Source organism: Larimichthys crocea, chromosome XXIII (assembly GCF_000972845.2).
Source record: "Larimichthys crocea isolate SSNF chromosome XXIII, L_crocea_2.0, whole genome shotgun sequence".
Classification (NCBI taxonomy): domain Eukaryota; kingdom Metazoa; phylum Chordata; class Actinopteri; family Sciaenidae; genus Larimichthys; species Larimichthys crocea.
This window is the reverse complement of record NC_040033.1, coordinates 4,757,739-4,773,806: the sequence shown is the minus strand read 5'-3', so window position 1 is coordinate 4,773,806 and position 16,068 is coordinate 4,757,739. Positions and strand designations below refer to the sequence as shown.

Genomic DNA, 16,068 nt, shown 5'->3' with positions numbered 1-16,068 from the left:
ATAAGTTGCGAGAATTTGCCAACAAGGGCAAACCGAAACTGAGCATGGGTGAATCGACCAATCACAGCGATTCCCAAATGGGATAAAATTGATTTGGTCACTTTCATTCACGGTTGATGAACCAGCGCTGCCTCTCTGGACCAACAAAAACACAACACCACCGATCTCATGCAAAAAAACAAAACACAAATGCATTAGCAGTTTCCGTGCAGGTGATTCCCATCGTCGTCCCACTCCGTTTTGTGTGCAAGTTGCTCCTTTAATTAACGTCTGTTTAAGCACTTATCACTCGAGGCGACGGGCTCTACCACAGTGAGGTGAATTAAACAAAACACGGCTGATTAAAATGTTGTAAGATTACACACACAGTCGTCAATATTTAAACCCTTCCTGGATCTTGAAAGAGCCATGTCCATGTCTGACTTTTTTTTTTTGCCTCCTGTCAATATTTCGGTTTTAACTTTGAAGTGAGCATCTTCACATTTTATGCTTGAATTTATCAGCTCGTGGCAGACAGGCAGCGTTTCAAATCAACAACATTTTATCAAGAACGCATCCTCGAAAGTCTTACTCGAGATTTATACGACACTGAGTGTTACAAAGTAGGTATCACGGCATCCTACAAGCAAGTGTATGAAAAATTGGAACTGAAAAACAAAAATATGCTTCAGGGAAAAGATTTAGTAACCTTTCAAAATATAGAATACCAAATTTTATATACTAATGGCCCGGGTACTTTAACTTCACTGTTGGCCTGCTGGGGAAATAGACAGCTATGTGCTTCCTTTGGTACATATAATGACGCAAGACTCCTCGAGTCACCTTCCAGCAAAGAGCCTAATCAGGCAAAAACACACAGCTCTTTCTGGCATGTTCGTGCATCTCGAATGCTGCAGGGAATTGAAAATGTGACTTAGCAGCAACAAAAAGCTACACAGTGTGTGCTATAGCTCGTTAATTAATGCATTCTTTGACTATTCTCTTTCACTGCTCTGCTAGTATGAGCAGTACCTTGCCTTCCAGCCCGGATCACACTGTATATAAGTCACTCCCCTTTAGCATGCATTACCCACTAAGGCTCCCCGAGTTCGCAAGTCACATGGATTTTGGAAAAAGGCAGATTATTGGGCTGGAAGAGTTTCCACTGAAGTCTTCCTCATTAAATGTCGGCCGCTGTGATCCAGCTTTAAAAGCTGCACCACGCTCCAAACGCCTGTGAGAAGTAACAGGAAATCTGAGCTTGGAAAAATCCCAGTTTCCTCATGCGATGAGACTTGTTAAACTGTCCACAGCACAGAAATATTGACCAAGTCGGCAACCAAAAAGACGAGAGAGGCTCAGAATCAGAGACGTTTAAGCTTTTGTGCAAAATCTTTAGTTTCCCAATCACAGAACTCTTCGTAATTGGTCAAAAATGTGTGTTTAGCTACCTGAGAGCTTTAAATTAGTCCGAAGTGGACTCGCCTCTGTAAGTGCATTACTGCACCCTACCCAGACTCGACCTTTCACACCTTGAGAACCTCCACCCTGATGCAGTAATGAGGGTTTAGCGGTGTGACTCGCTCTCTGTGTGCTGCGTCGAGCTGATTACTGGAGCTGCTGTTGCTGCTGTTGCTGCTATCTCTAGTGAGCTGCCCTCTATCTGCGTCCTCTGTCCCTGGACCATACGCCCTGCCAGCAGACCATCAATCAGGAGGCCACAGCAGGACCTCACGTAATCACAGAGGCTGTATATGCTCGTGTGCACGTTTCTGTGTGTGTGTGTACACACCAGATGTAACTTGTGTACCCGTGTGCATGAACGCGTGTCTATGTTACATTGCTGATTTCACAACCTAATGTGCTTGAAGCAATTTTTCACTTTGCCGGAGCTTCACGGCTCAGGAAATCCCACTGACAGCCACCATTCACTGTTCACTCGTGTCACCAGCATGGCCGGTTCTCTAATCTAGTCGGTAGCTTCTGCAGGTGTAAACTAGCAACGTTGCTCTAAATTCTTCAAATGAAGTGACTGAATTAAGCTTACAAGTTGGATTAGAGCCGCAGGGCGACATTATTTTAATTATTGGTTGGTCTGTTGATTATTCCTTCCCTTTTTCAGTCTGGTGCTAGAATGTTTAGTCGATGAAACCACAGGAAATGAATCATTTGATTAAAATATCGAGCAGAAATGCTTCCAGCCCCTCAAATGCAGTTTAAGACACTTGGTTTGGACAAAACAAGTCTTTGAAAGACGTCACGCCTTGAGATCTTGGGAATTTACCATCTTGGAAGATGTTTTGTAGAAGCAGTTGGAGAAAGAATCAACGGTTGGACAAAAATGTCCATCAGAGGTCAAGGTGATGGCTGTTTTGTCTCAAATCAAAAGATATCCAACACAGCAGAGGAAATGCAGCACCGGAGAAGCTGAAACCACCAAATGTTCGTCTTGTCAGCATGATGTAATATTGGGATCTTAGTGCAGCCAGTCCTGCATGTGCGAAATACGCAGGGTGGGACGGGGGGTGGACCTTTGGCCGCCTCTGAGGCTGTGACTGACAATCTTCAGCTGATTCACAGCGGGGGAAGATTGTCTGCTTGGCAGGATAAGAGCCTCGAGTCCCTCTGACCTTTTCTGTCATCTTTAAACAGGTGTAGCACACAGGTGGAGGGTGGCAGTGACATATGGAGTTTGAAGGGGGACCCCACTAGCTCGCCTGGTAGCAACTGGCATCAAGTCTCAAACCCAGCAGCCCGGGTTCGAGCCTGACCTGGACCCCCTTGCTGCACGTCTATCCCTCATCTTTCCCCCTAGCTTGCCTGTCTCTCTCTCTACTGTACTGTCAAATAAAGTTTGCGTTGCCGGACTAGCACAAGAAAAGGAAAACCAAATTCTGAACATGTAGCAGCAGGATCAAGGCAGTCGCCACACAAAGAACTCAGAGACATAACATTCAAGGTCTTGTTCAAGGTCTGAACATGAGAAAACATCAAGGTAAATCATGACGGCTGAGTCTCTTTTTGTCCTTGGATGAAATGGAACATATGACTGAAGGAAAACTGTCAGTCTGAGCATTTTCCTCACGGTGACGCTGGAGAGAAACAGAGTGGGCGCTTGGGTATATTGGTTTAAATGCTGCATTGTTATATATTAATATGAAACATACTTTTTTTAAGTTTAAAAAGTTAAATCCATTTTTCATCTGATCCGCAAACTTTCAAAAGACGTGTGGTCGTTCCTGTGGGAGTACAAAACTGCATTATGGTTCGATTGCGCTCGCTCTGTAGGAGGACACATCAACAGAGAACAAATATAAAATAAAATAATAAAAAAAACAGTGAATGAAATATTAATCACCTCCATTCTTGCCTCCATTATTTAGGCTGTGAGGCTCTTGTACCTCTATGCAGGTGGGTCAACAGATGCTCCATCACCCACAGACTGATGGAAGATGCAAAGAAAACCAGAGGCAGAGCCTCCCTGCAGCCTGCACCAACACACTGACATGCAACAGTGTTTTTTTTTTTTATTATCAGCCTTTCAGACTGGAGACACAGCAGCTCATCTGAAGGGGTCACACGCTTTTAAAGAGGCGTTTTATTAGATCGTTAGGACGCGCAAAGCTGGTCGGGATGATTAAAACGCCATTAAAATGGTTCGGTGGCACATTCACGGGCCTTTATGTTTGGAACACGCACACGATCCGATTCAAGTTGGGCTAATTGAGCTTGTGTGTCCTGCTGCAAGGTGAAGGCGCGCTGGATGTGATGGAAAACACAAACTGCTCGTTGTCTGTCGTGCGTAAAGTCACCGAATAACGATCAGAGCTGGATGAATGATGCGCACAACACCGGCTACCACTTCCAATTGAGTCCAAATGTCTATCATGAGCGGAGGCTACACCAAATTATCTTTTTTTTCCCCCCCTCCGCACCTCTCTCCAACAAACCATGACGAGCGGTCAGAAGAAGTCACCGCAGCGCTGCATGCAAACACCAGCCAGTGGCCAAACCAAAGCAAGGCGACGCAGGTTTGTGTTGGTATCAATAGAAGTGAAAGGCAAAGAGCTGATCGGTACCTGTTCTTGCTGTTGAGCCGTTTTCGACGGTGCATTGCCTTCCTTCGCCGTGGTCATGGTTCCCTATAAACAGCGGGGAGGAAACTGTTGTTTCCCCGGGCAGGAGGAGAGCAATAAAAATGCAAAATGATAGAAAAGACACACCGGTGCAGCGAGGGGAAGAGAACCGGTAAGCACGAGAAGAAGAAGAAGAAGATAAAGAAGAAAAAGAAGAATCTATTCACGGGCGCCCACAGGCTGCGGCCAAGGTGTGAAATAACAAGTGGTGGAAGGACGCGCTGCTCAACGTGAGAAAAGGCACCAAAAAAAAGAAGAGAAGAGGAGGAGACAGGAGAGAGAGAGAGAGAGAGAGAGAGAGAGAGAGAGAGAGAGACGCGCATCTCTTCTTTAAACGCCTGATGCGGGACTCTGCGTGAGCCATTCAATATGCGCCCACACACACACACACACACACACACACACACACACACACACACACACACCTCCTCCTCCTTGGGCTGACTTGCAAACCAAGCATGTGTGTGTGTGTGTGTGTGTGTTGCAGTGTGTGTGTGCGCAATTAAAAATGCACATTGAAATGAAGTGCTGAAACTTTAATGCTGAATTTATGAGGAATATAAACTCATGCAATATTCATTCTGCAACCAGAAGGACGCCGTGACATTATTTCGATCACATACAGTGACAAACATGGATGATACTCATGTTTATTTTTTCCCCCAAAAATAAAAATCATCTCCTCAGATCTGTCTGTTGAGACAATGCAGCGCTGAATCTGTTGATCCTGCAGAATTTAGACACAGAACCGTGTCTGCGTTGCATTCTGACTAATGCGCTGCTGCACTGTTGCGTTAGTGATATTGAAACTCTAAGTGGCCTGAATGTAATGTAACTGTAGATTTAATATTGTACTCACAGAGCAGCGGCAGAAGTAATAACACTGAGAGTGTTTGAAATTATGTTTAAGACATGAGTGGCTGTAAAAAGTTATGATCCAGGGAGATGAAGCAGTTGCAATAAAGTAGAACTTGTTAGGACTGAGGCAAAAAAAAAAAAAAAAAGAGTGCTTTTAATAAAGTTCAGTCAGTCTGAGGTTTTTAACTAAATCCTGGAGAGTGAAAGCTTGAAACATGATTAGAATATTCAGTTTACGGCACCGAGAGGAGCCTCTCATGTCGTCTACGTTTGGAGATAAGAACCAAACTTCTTTTCGTGCGCTTGTTCCGAGTAATTACATCTGCAAAACGTGTTTTGCAATCCCTTGTACACACCACAAGGAAATGAGTTTGATTTGTTCTGAGATGGACTTCATGCTAATGAATACCTGAGTCTCCAGTTTGACTATCTATATTGCAAGCTTGCAACCGAACGTAAATGGGCATCAGAGAGATTCAACAAGAAGAAAGACAAGGGTCCAGAGCACCAGCTACCCGGAAGAACCCACCACAGGGAAGTACCTGAATCAAAAGATTGTATTTGACCCAAATACAGGGTGAGTTTCCTGAACAGACCGTGACATTTAAGTGCTGACCTGGCTAGAAGCTGATCAAGCGCAGGTCACGTAGCTAAGGAGATGTGATGAAACCCTGGTCAAGTCATCCTTGACCCTGCATGGTCTCTACGGTAATTGGAAATGATTGTACAGTAGGTAACAGTGAATGAGATCATGTAGGATACCTGTGTAGTGCTCGGAAGGATCTTCTGGACCAACAGAGTAGTTGAATATACACAACAGGCAACAAGTTGATCTTCAGTTGACGGTTTAATATCAGCGCTGAGGTGACCCAAGACAATCTTGTTCAACATAGAAAGATACAGTCTTAAGACATGTTCGAAACACAGGAAACTCTATTATATATCTAATCAGCATTTAGGGTCCCCTTCTGAACTTGGTACTCATCCTAAGGCTTCACGAAGAACACCAATACATCTGTCTTGGGCGTCCGACGATTTATACCAGATGTGTGCATGTCAAAATGATGAATGAGGAGGACACGGAACATTTATCACATACATCTTAACACAAATACACCCCGAAAGGATGGTAAGAAACCTCTCCAAGAGGAAGAAGAAGGAAGACCGACTAACTGGAAAAACGACACCGAAGGACTTTCTTTACCCATAAGAGGTGTCGGAGCCTCCAGCCAAAGTCTGGTACTGCTCATTAAATTCCTGCAGCATCTACAGCGGTTGATGCTCATGACTTTTGAGCTTCAAGGAGGTTGTGAGTAAATGAATCATCATCTTCATTTAAAGTAAAGGTTCCTTAGCTACAGCTTAAATATCTTCTAGCAATTATAAGACATCACACAGGGTGGATTCAGTTAACCAAATTTATTCCATTGAGTATCCTTACAATAAAGGACAGAAAGGGTGCTGGTGGAAAGGTAGTGATAAAGACTTTGGGATGAAGATCCTTAGAAACAAGACCAACCACCTTCGCCTCAGCTCATATCATTAATTTCAAGCTTAGAAATCTCGTTATCAGGGAGTCACCATCAGGCTAATCTTTGGTGCTTTGAAGTGAGGGCTGAGCAGGATTCCTTCACTGGAGTGCCTGAGAAACAATGCTTAATTAAAATCAGGTGGAAGCTCAGTGAGTCAATTACTCTTGGAATCCCAAATGAACGTCTGCAGCGTCGCTTCATGCGACCGGCAGAGCACAACGGACTGAAAGAGGCCGGGCTTTTTAAAACGGTCGCCTCAGAGGGGGGAAAAAAAAAAAAATCAGACACACTCGGATGAGATATCATTGTGTAATTTTGTTTTGTAATTTACTTCAACACCACCTGCCCTGTGAGGTTCACGTTTGTTTGACATTTCTCCACATTTGCATGAACCGGTGTCGACAGTCTCCAAAGAAAAGGTTTCTCTGTGCAGCGAGCTATGTCAGGAACAACAGCGGAGCTGGTTTTTCTACATAACAGTTGGATCAACCAGCATCTGATCTACAGAATCTACAGACAGGCTTTGACCTGAGAATGGCACCATCGTCTCAACAGCTTGAAGGACAAACTATGGTGGTCATGAAGTGCATGAAAAGAAGAGTTGTGCTTAATTTGTCCATTCAGGGCTACCGTAGAAAGGATCTGTGGGCCCTGTACATATAAAAGGCTCATTCTAAAAGGGAACAATTCTTATTTTCCATATTCCATTTCTGTCATATTTTGTAAATAGAGCACCTTATCATATTTTACGGTCAAATACATAATACATTACGTAATACATTACGGTCAAAATACACATCAGTCCAGCCAGTGGTTGTTGACAGTTCACTAAAAAACAAAAATAGATGGTGAGAAATAAGGGAATCACCAAAGTCAAGAGGCTTGGACCAACATGCCGAACTGAAAGACAGATCAACACTCCTGAGCCACAGTGATATAGTGGTTTAAAACTCACTGAAAAGGTCATTTCAGCAGATATTGTATTACCAAACAGATCTGCAATGTTTCAATCAGAGAAGTCTTTACATTTCGACGGCTGTGTTGGCATTTTTTGACGTATGAAAAAAGAATGGAAAAACCCACCCAGGGTTCACAGCAACATCCACTTGTGGCCCAAAACGACATTAGCAGCCTCCTCCCAACAAGCTCAGCTCAGTGTTTACCATCAAGAGCATGATGTATGAAACTGTAACAACTTCTCAACAGCCAATCAATCAGCTCCAAAAATAATGACGGCCACTCTGGGCCAAAGCCCTATTGGCTGATGACGGATGCTGTGCGGTTGGACCGCGGCATCCGAGAACACAATAACCACCTCACTGCGGCTGAGTTACAGAGTGAGTGCACAGACCTCATGCCTCTGTGTTGTTGACAAATGGACAAGACACGGCGGTGATGAATGCTCCTGGGGGTCAGGCTCTGTTTAAACACACATTCTTGGAAAGTCAGGAATTAACTGAGTGACTGACTGACGGTGCCAACCAACCCCAAACAGATGGAGCCATCCGCTCACTTCTGCCTCATCACTTCACTGCTTAATGCCAAGCTAGCAGCCGAGCTCATCAACTGGAAGCGCTTTTGCATAATTAAAACTTCAACCTAATCAATACATGCCATAATCTTAAAATACCATGTGTTGATGCATTATATTGGCACTGATTACAGTTCTGTAATTACTGGAAACAAAATCATGGGTGATGATTATGTAGATAAATATAATTGCTATTGTTAAAGAGGCGTCTCCAATTAACCCCCCTAAATGTCGAGTCTGACATTTATATTTAGGTTGCTTCAGCGCAGCCAAGAGACGGGTTGGCTGACTCAGAAGAGTCTCTGACGCTTATTTACATGTGCATCATTTTAAAAATCGCCTCCATAGGCTAAAGAGACGGAGGAAACGGATAGAAATGAAAAAGGCATGAAAGTGGAAGCTCTGAAAAATGAACCCATAGTCCCTCTGATCATTCAAATTGAGAAGATGAGGTGAAAAAGGGAAGGGCTGCCGCTTCTGAAAAGAGCTGCACAGATTGAATCCAATTGCTGTTTTTCTTTGCCGGATTTAATTTTCAGAAGCACAAACCAAAGCGGAGTCTGTCCGAGGCTTTGAGTTTACGTTACGCAAACAGTTGTTTCCTTGTGTGCTCTGCCTGTACGGCTTTTCTTAATTGAGATATTTGGAGAACTAAAGCGTTAAATCCCTGTTAACACCACTGCGTACGAGAGGGATCATGCACATTACATGGAAATCTGGTGTGTTTTTGATTAGGCCTCTCGTCGAGAATCTCGGAAGTTAGAAATTGCAGTCAGGCGAGTCAGAGCGGAACGGTCCGGTATGTCCTGACTCAAATAACAGAACTATGGCATATTAAAAATGTGTTTAAACCAATGATATTGTGTTTTTTTGTCAGTGTCTACACCCAAATGCATAAAATATGCTCCTCATTTGGTTTCGAGCTTATGCATGCGCACAGCCACATCCATAAAACGCGTCCCAATGCACCCATTTGTGGAGAAAATGGAATCTAAAGAAAAAAAAAAAGTAAATGTATTTTCTCAGTTATAGCTCAGCTCCATTCTCCCAGAGCATATTCTGTCATTGCATATGGCCAAAGCCATCTATCAGTGTTACTTTAATTCCTATATCAAACCCTTCAATGCGGCGAGCCCCCCCCCCCACCTCCCAGCGCATATGATAGCCGGGGGAACAAGTGTAATGGGATGTTTCAAAAACAAAAGTCGTTCAGCGCTGCAACACCCCCATAACTTGTTTTGATTAAATACTTTAAAGGAGGTATCCGTTTCCTCGTGGGCTGCAGAGTCGTGCAACGTAAATTTCGATGTGGGCAAATCTCATATTGGATGTGATGGAAGAAGCTCGCTCACAAAATAAGACCAATATCGCCCCAGAAGAGAGAGAGCGGGGACGGGTAAGTGATTACTCTGGAAGGTGACACAGAGCAAGACCAAAAAGGTCTGAGATGCACACTCAGACTCCAGCTTCCCAGCTGGCGCTGCGTCGTAGGACTATGCGCCTCAATTTTTTCCAGTCTTATTTGTCTGACACATGATGGCAAGCATCAGGATATTGGACCAAAAAAAAAGAAAAAGTAATTGCTTTTCCATCTCTCCCTCCTGCTCCCTCTCCCTGCAAATACTCTATGTGAGGTCCTTACATAAATACTAGGCTCGGACCCGTCATCCTGACAGAGAGGGGGGGGGGATGCATCAGGATGCGGTTTCTCCTCTTGGCATGGTACAGTACTTTATGCCAGGTGTGACTCATCAGCCTTCACACCACTCAGCCGTGAAATGTCAACAGAGACAGATTCGGCGGCCGTGCCTGCATTCGCAGCGCCGGGGCTGATGAGCACGCCCGTGGTGGTGAATGAGTTTTCGGCTTTTCGCTTATTAGCATACTCTCTGTGTACAGTGTGTCCTCTCTGCTGGAGATTAACCCTCAGGAAGAGAGACAGAAGCCAGTCGGTTCTTCCAATAATCTCAAGGATTGAGGGTTTTTATTTTGGGTACTTTCTGCGTAGGTACAACCGAAAGTCGTGTAGGTTCAACCGAAGCATGCGCAGTGACTCACTCACGTCATAGTCCCGTTCTTCTTCTCCCCTGAGCTAATGAATGCTAATATTCTTTAACAGTGTCGCATGGACATCATCTTGTTTTTTGAAAGGCTCCATTGTCATGACAACGGTGATTTCTTCATGCGATGAACGCCGTTTGTTCTCGATCGTGCTTTGTGTTCTGCATCGCATAATGTGCTTCAGAAACTGATCTGACTGTTGTTTTTTTTCAACATAATCTTCGAGCTGATTAAAAGAAAATCACAGATGCATTAGTTAGTATGCAGCACATTGCAAAAACGAGATGTTCTTTTCTTTTAAATAGAGCAATCAAAGCGAGCGTGGCAAATAATACGAGCTTACATGCTCTTCCCAAAGACGACAAAGTGGCTGATTCACCATCGTATCGCTCCTTCAAGGCCTGACACTTCCCCCCGCTACACCTGGAAGAATAGCACACTCCTTCAAAAACAGCACCTGCTAACACATGTAGAGCCTTCGCTAAAAGGCCAACGTACTAGAACACATTACAGCACCGGGCAAAAGGCAGCCCCCCTCTGATACTGATCCAGCCACCGTCAAAAGCTTCAGTGTGCTGAAATAGATTTCAGCAACACTTAATGGACATCTCCAGCGGTGCATTTCACCGCCACGTCCAGAACTCTTTCACCGAGAAGAGGGAGAGAAAAACACCAGAACAGTGAGCTTTTTTTTTTTCTAGCGAGACAGCTGAAGCCATGAGGAAATTATCTTGAAAAAGCATCAAATGTCATTAGAGTCCTATGATTATTATAAATGGGTATGGCTGCAAAGTATCCATTTTATATGGCAGTTTCTTAATAACACATCATTATTCTTAATTGCAGCATTCGGGGGGGACTATTTTGTAGCCTTCAGGCTGACAGCTTTACTGAAGGTGAAGAAAGTATGATATTAGTGTAAAAGATGTTTTTCACCTTCCCTTGAAGGTCCATCGTGTCGGATTTAGGAGGCTCCATTTACAGAATATTTTCATTCATGCAAAATAACAAGAGTTATGTTTCTGTTATTTTAGAATTAGCCTTTTACATCTAAGTCCATCATGTTGAACCATGGACAGACTTTTGTGTGTTTCACAGCTACCATAGTTCCTGACACTGAATCTAACACACCGGCCCTTTAATGCTTCCTTATAGTTTCACATCACATGACCGAGCCTCAAACTATGAGTATGATCTGATACTGACACATCAGAGGCCGGCTCCAAACAGACAGCAACATTTGTGTCTGCTGTAATGTGCCGGAAGGCTCCAGCTTTTATTTGGATGTGACTATACAGGAAATTACTGGCTATCTGAGAAACTGATCTATTCAAATAATAGCAGTAATAACCAGACTCGCAAGTAATGAGGTTCAGTCCGTGTCTGCGTTAATGTTTCCCAATCATTTTTTTCATTTCATTCTAGACGATGTGTCAGACGTTGCTTAATTTGCTTATTCATGCAGCTTCAGGTAACATGAGGCGACAATCTTGTTAGGAATATTAAAATCTTTTTCGGACACCAGTGGTGCTTGAAACCTTAATAATTCGAAATTTTTAAAAAACGATACAAACTGCACAAGTGAGCAGAGGAGGAAAAAGAAATCATCAGTCAAATGTACTTTAAATATCAAAAGTAAACATTAATTATAACCCTTCACAGTGTTAAATGCAATCAGAGTGCCCTGTTGTTGTTTTTTTTATCTTCTTTGTACAAGATGATCTCTAAAATTTCCTTTCAGCTTCTTGGAAAACAATTTTCATCATCACTATTCGTACCTGAGTCTTTGTATACCTGCGTGACTCCAACAGGACCCATCGAATCGGTCACAGAAACGGGATAATATGTTATATAAGAAAAAACAAGTAAGTATGTATAATATATCAAATAAAAAGTCCAGTTTGAGTAAATGTACTTAGTTACTTTCCAGCACTTCAAAATCTTTTTTTTTTTTTTTTCATTTTGTCTCTAATGATGAGCAAAGTGAATACGCCCTGTGATTTTCTCTGGTGTCGAGAGGGAACGTTGTGTTCCCGATGATGCAGTAATTGAACACGAGTTCTTCTAGAGTCTAAAAATACATTTCACTCATCTGTACTAAAAACATTATTCTCACCACAAAGGCCATCTGCTTTTAGTCTAACATGTATGAGCAGATCCTACCGGATCTAACAAGCAGGGCGGAGGTTTCAAAGCTGGACCCTCACAAGAAGACTGAAGACTAAACTTAAGATGGTTAACTAGACATCTGCACCTGAAACCATTGAAATGCATCTGCACCTTTAAAGTTGGAAAAAAGGTGCATAGAGAGATGAGATCATTGGTCCGGCTCGGATCATAACTCACGTGATGTTTTAGTATCTATGAAGCTAAAAAAAAAAAAACAACATAACACAATGGACCCTTAGTGAGAGCATAAACCAAGAAAATACACAACACACCTCTTAATTATATGCAACTGGCCCAGTGTTATGGCAGCATGCTCCATTAAAGCTTATTCAATAAACAGTAAGTCACCAAACTGTGCGCTTCAGCAGTTTTGTTCTTGTGCCTGAATGAGAAATGCGACTCCCAAATGGTGCAAGCGTCTCTTTTTATTCCATCGCTGGGCATTAACATTAAGCTTATTTTCTCCAAAATAACTCTTATATAATGCTCCACAGTCTAAAGTGACCGATACTAAACTGCAATCGCACCGTGCCCCCTTCACGGCCTCTAAAGTACAGCGTGTGAAGCTGTGGCTGAATACATAAAAGTGGCACAAACAGAGTTTTTAAGAACTCTGTGTGTGTGTGTGTGTGTGTGTGTGTGTGTGTGTGTGTGTGTGTGTGTGTGTGTGTGATGTGTGTTGCTCTCTCCCAGTCTCCAGACCGTGATAAATCATGTCGGGAGCACGTTTGTCACAGCGGGCCACACGTCCTTTCATCACACCAGGTCTCTCTCTCTTCCTCCCTCGCTCGCCTCTCATTCCTTCAACCTCCGTGGTAGTTTCAATTCCTCACAGAAAAGCTTTGTTGTGAATTTGTCACCGCCCCGAGCCTCTGCGCCGCGTTAGCCATGCCCTTGGAGTTTCCGATAGGGCCGGCGGAGCATGGTGGCGCCGAGATAGAAGTGGAGCTCGGTGGGGGCGCTCTCAAACCCGGGCAGGAGAAGAATAGACGGGTTTTTTTTGACAGGTAGGATGTTGTTGTCACAGGGGAAATTTAAATATAGGCTTTACGGACATACGCCACACTGATGGGGCGCCTGACGTATGTTTGCACTTAAGGGAGTCAAATAAATAGTGTACAACAATGCATCTAGGAAACAAGGATTCTGTGATGCCCAGAGAGGAAAACACTGTAATTGGATCTTCTTTTATAGACGCTGGTACCGTATATTTTTCTTGACACATCCCTCTCTAACAAAAGCCACCCTCGCCGTGTTGTACCGCATGTGTCTTGTTATTTTACTTCAAAATAGTGCAGCAGAGCAACAAAGCATCGGAAAAAAAAAAAGGAAGCGAGGATCTAAAAGTAAAGCTTTGTAACCAGGTTTCTGTCTGCATCCCAAAAGGCGAGCGTCAAAACAGATCTATACTGTTAAATTTAAAAGTCAATGACTTTGTCTGCAGGTTCGGAGATGGGGCAAATCAGCTTAGATCACGAGCTGATTCAAGAGGTAATTATAGAAGTAAAAGTATTGCAGATACGTGGCTTATACCCGTGGAGTATTCCTTTGTACGAGGATGATTTGAAATATTAAAAGGTGAGATTGTTAGCAGGGGGATACTTCCTCGAAGCGGGCAATAAAATAACTCATTAAAACTTCTCATCTCGTAAGACAGAAGATAAGCAAGCGGGTAAGGAGGGCGCACTCTGACAAAGACAAACGGAATAACCTCGACAGCTCGGATCCGTTATCAAAATAAACCTTTTTTTTAAAATCGAGCTTTTCTGATTCAGTGCCTGCACATCAGTAATAAAGTGTGTTTCAATAAAAAAAGGATTTGTCCTGAATGGAGTTGATTATGACTTGCATATGGTAAAGAATACGTGTGCATGGGTATATTCAAAAGGAGATTTTCTATGGAGCATTCTGCATTGTAGATGACGAAAAACTGAACTTGACCGTGGACTGAATACTAGTAAAGACTAACGCGCTCCGGCAGAATTACTAAGAACTCGCCGCCGGTTCAACAAAGCAATAAAACTGAATACATACGCGTTTTGTGATGACTTTATGTTCAGATATTATGAGTGTCATCCATTTGAACCATCAGGATGTTTGATGTTTGAATGATTCCCTCATATGTAGACTGTTTTGTCGAGTTTATCAAGGTCTGGGAAGATTTCAAACAAGAAACTTGATTATACAAAGAGCGGCGACGCAGCAGCATCTATGGAGACTCTGCTATGCCAATGGACTTCTAAACATATTTCTTCCCATTCATTTTATTATTGATTGAGAACAATGTCTCTCAACTTCTGTGAACTTGAGGCAAAGGTCTGGCTACAGGGTGTCGAACTGAAACTTCCATTCCAGAGAAACAACCACACTGACTTAGAAATCACTACACTGAGGAAGAACCAAAATAAAAACTGGAGTCGAGCCTTTTCCTTGTTTAAATTAATGGTCACAGGAATGTGTTTCAATAGATTGACACACATTTACAAACATTAATTCCAGGTGATGGTTCATTTACACACATTTACAAACATTAATTCCAGGTGATGGTTCATTTTTGGGTTAACGTTGAAGTTTAAAGTCAGTCTTGTTGGCCTGTCTGCAAAATTGGGTTTGGATTTACAGTTCAGTGCCAGATTTCACCCTGTTTAAATATATTTATACTTCCATCTAACTTGTGCTCCTATAGATTATGGAATGACTTGCCTGCGGAGGTCACGGCAGCAAACTGTAATAATGCTGCATTGATTTATTCATAATTTCGCCTCGTCTTATTGTGAAGCGCGCTGTGTTTTTAGAGAAAACAAAGCGTTATGTAAGCATAGGGCTTGGCTGTGTTCACGGTCCTTTATTCGCCGTGACGGAGAGCGGCGATGGCATTGAGCAGAGAGTTGAGATTGCTCTGCTTGATGTGTGTTAGTGAAAAGGTGCAGATAATAACCGAGCCTTTTCTTCAACCGGTTCACACAACAACAGTCTGCACAGGCGTTAGAATGCGCGGCGTATCTCTACGTCATTTCAAAGCTGTGCGGTGGCGACGTGCACGCCCATGCCCAGAGAAAACAAACTGTTTCTATGTGACGAGAACATGTCTACGATAGTGTGTGTCTCTCTACGGGAGCTGTTTCTCCATTGTGAGCAACACAATGAATGAAAATGAGCTTTGATATGATCTGGATTGTTTCTCAAAGAATCAGTAACAACACCCTCAATCCCATGAATTAACAGGTCTAACTGGTTGTCACAGACTGGTGGATAGGATCTGTGTAAAGTCACGTCTTCTCTGATTATTAATTGTTGTAATAGTTAATATAATGGGACATAATGACCTGCTTTGTTTGCAGCAGAGGAGACCACAGGGGAGCTGGTAAAGGAGAGAGCAACTCTGACTGCCAGGAGCCAGTCCTCTCTGTGGCAGTACTCATCCTCCTATCAAACAAGAGGCCAGCTGCTCGATTGCCTGGGGTAGATGACTTGACCTTCCACTGTTCCCCAGCAAGGGACGCGAGCTGCAGAAGGATTTCCAATCGTCCGGGGCAAAAACCTGCCTAACTAATTCACTTGAAGCGGATTGGAGAGCAAATGCATCCGGTGACGACTATCAGGCCCGGCAGGCAGGGCTCTGCGGAGCGAAGGACAGGAACAAAGTCTGACATCAGGAGGCAGAAGAGAGAATGAAAGACCGATAACAAGACAGGAAACAAGAGCTACTGTAGCCAATGTGCTGTTATCAGGGAGTCATGACAAACGGAGGTTCATGCGCAGACTTTAAATTAGGATAAAAGTAGTTCATAGGAAGCTTCGC

The 16,068-nt window shown here is 43.3% G+C and overlaps 1 protein-coding gene across 5 annotated transcripts in view; it reads right to left on the bottom strand.

The window, feature by feature from the left end:
- dpp6a (dipeptidyl-peptidase 6a) overlaps positions 1 to 16,068 on the bottom strand; it is a 192,528-nt gene that overhangs the window by 81,296 nt on the left and 95,164 nt on the right. The window contains exon 1 of one of the 5 annotated variants that reach the window (XM_019266975.2): positions 4,059 to 4,364. The exons of the other annotated variants lie outside the window; for them this stretch is intronic. Coding sequence (XP_019122520.1) covers positions 4,059 to 4,115 — 57 coding nt within the window. The 5' untranslated portion in view covers positions 4,116 to 4,364. Of the gene's footprint in view, positions 1 to 4,058; positions 4,365 to 16,068 lie in introns of those variants that run through there. 5 annotated transcript variants of the gene reach the window in all.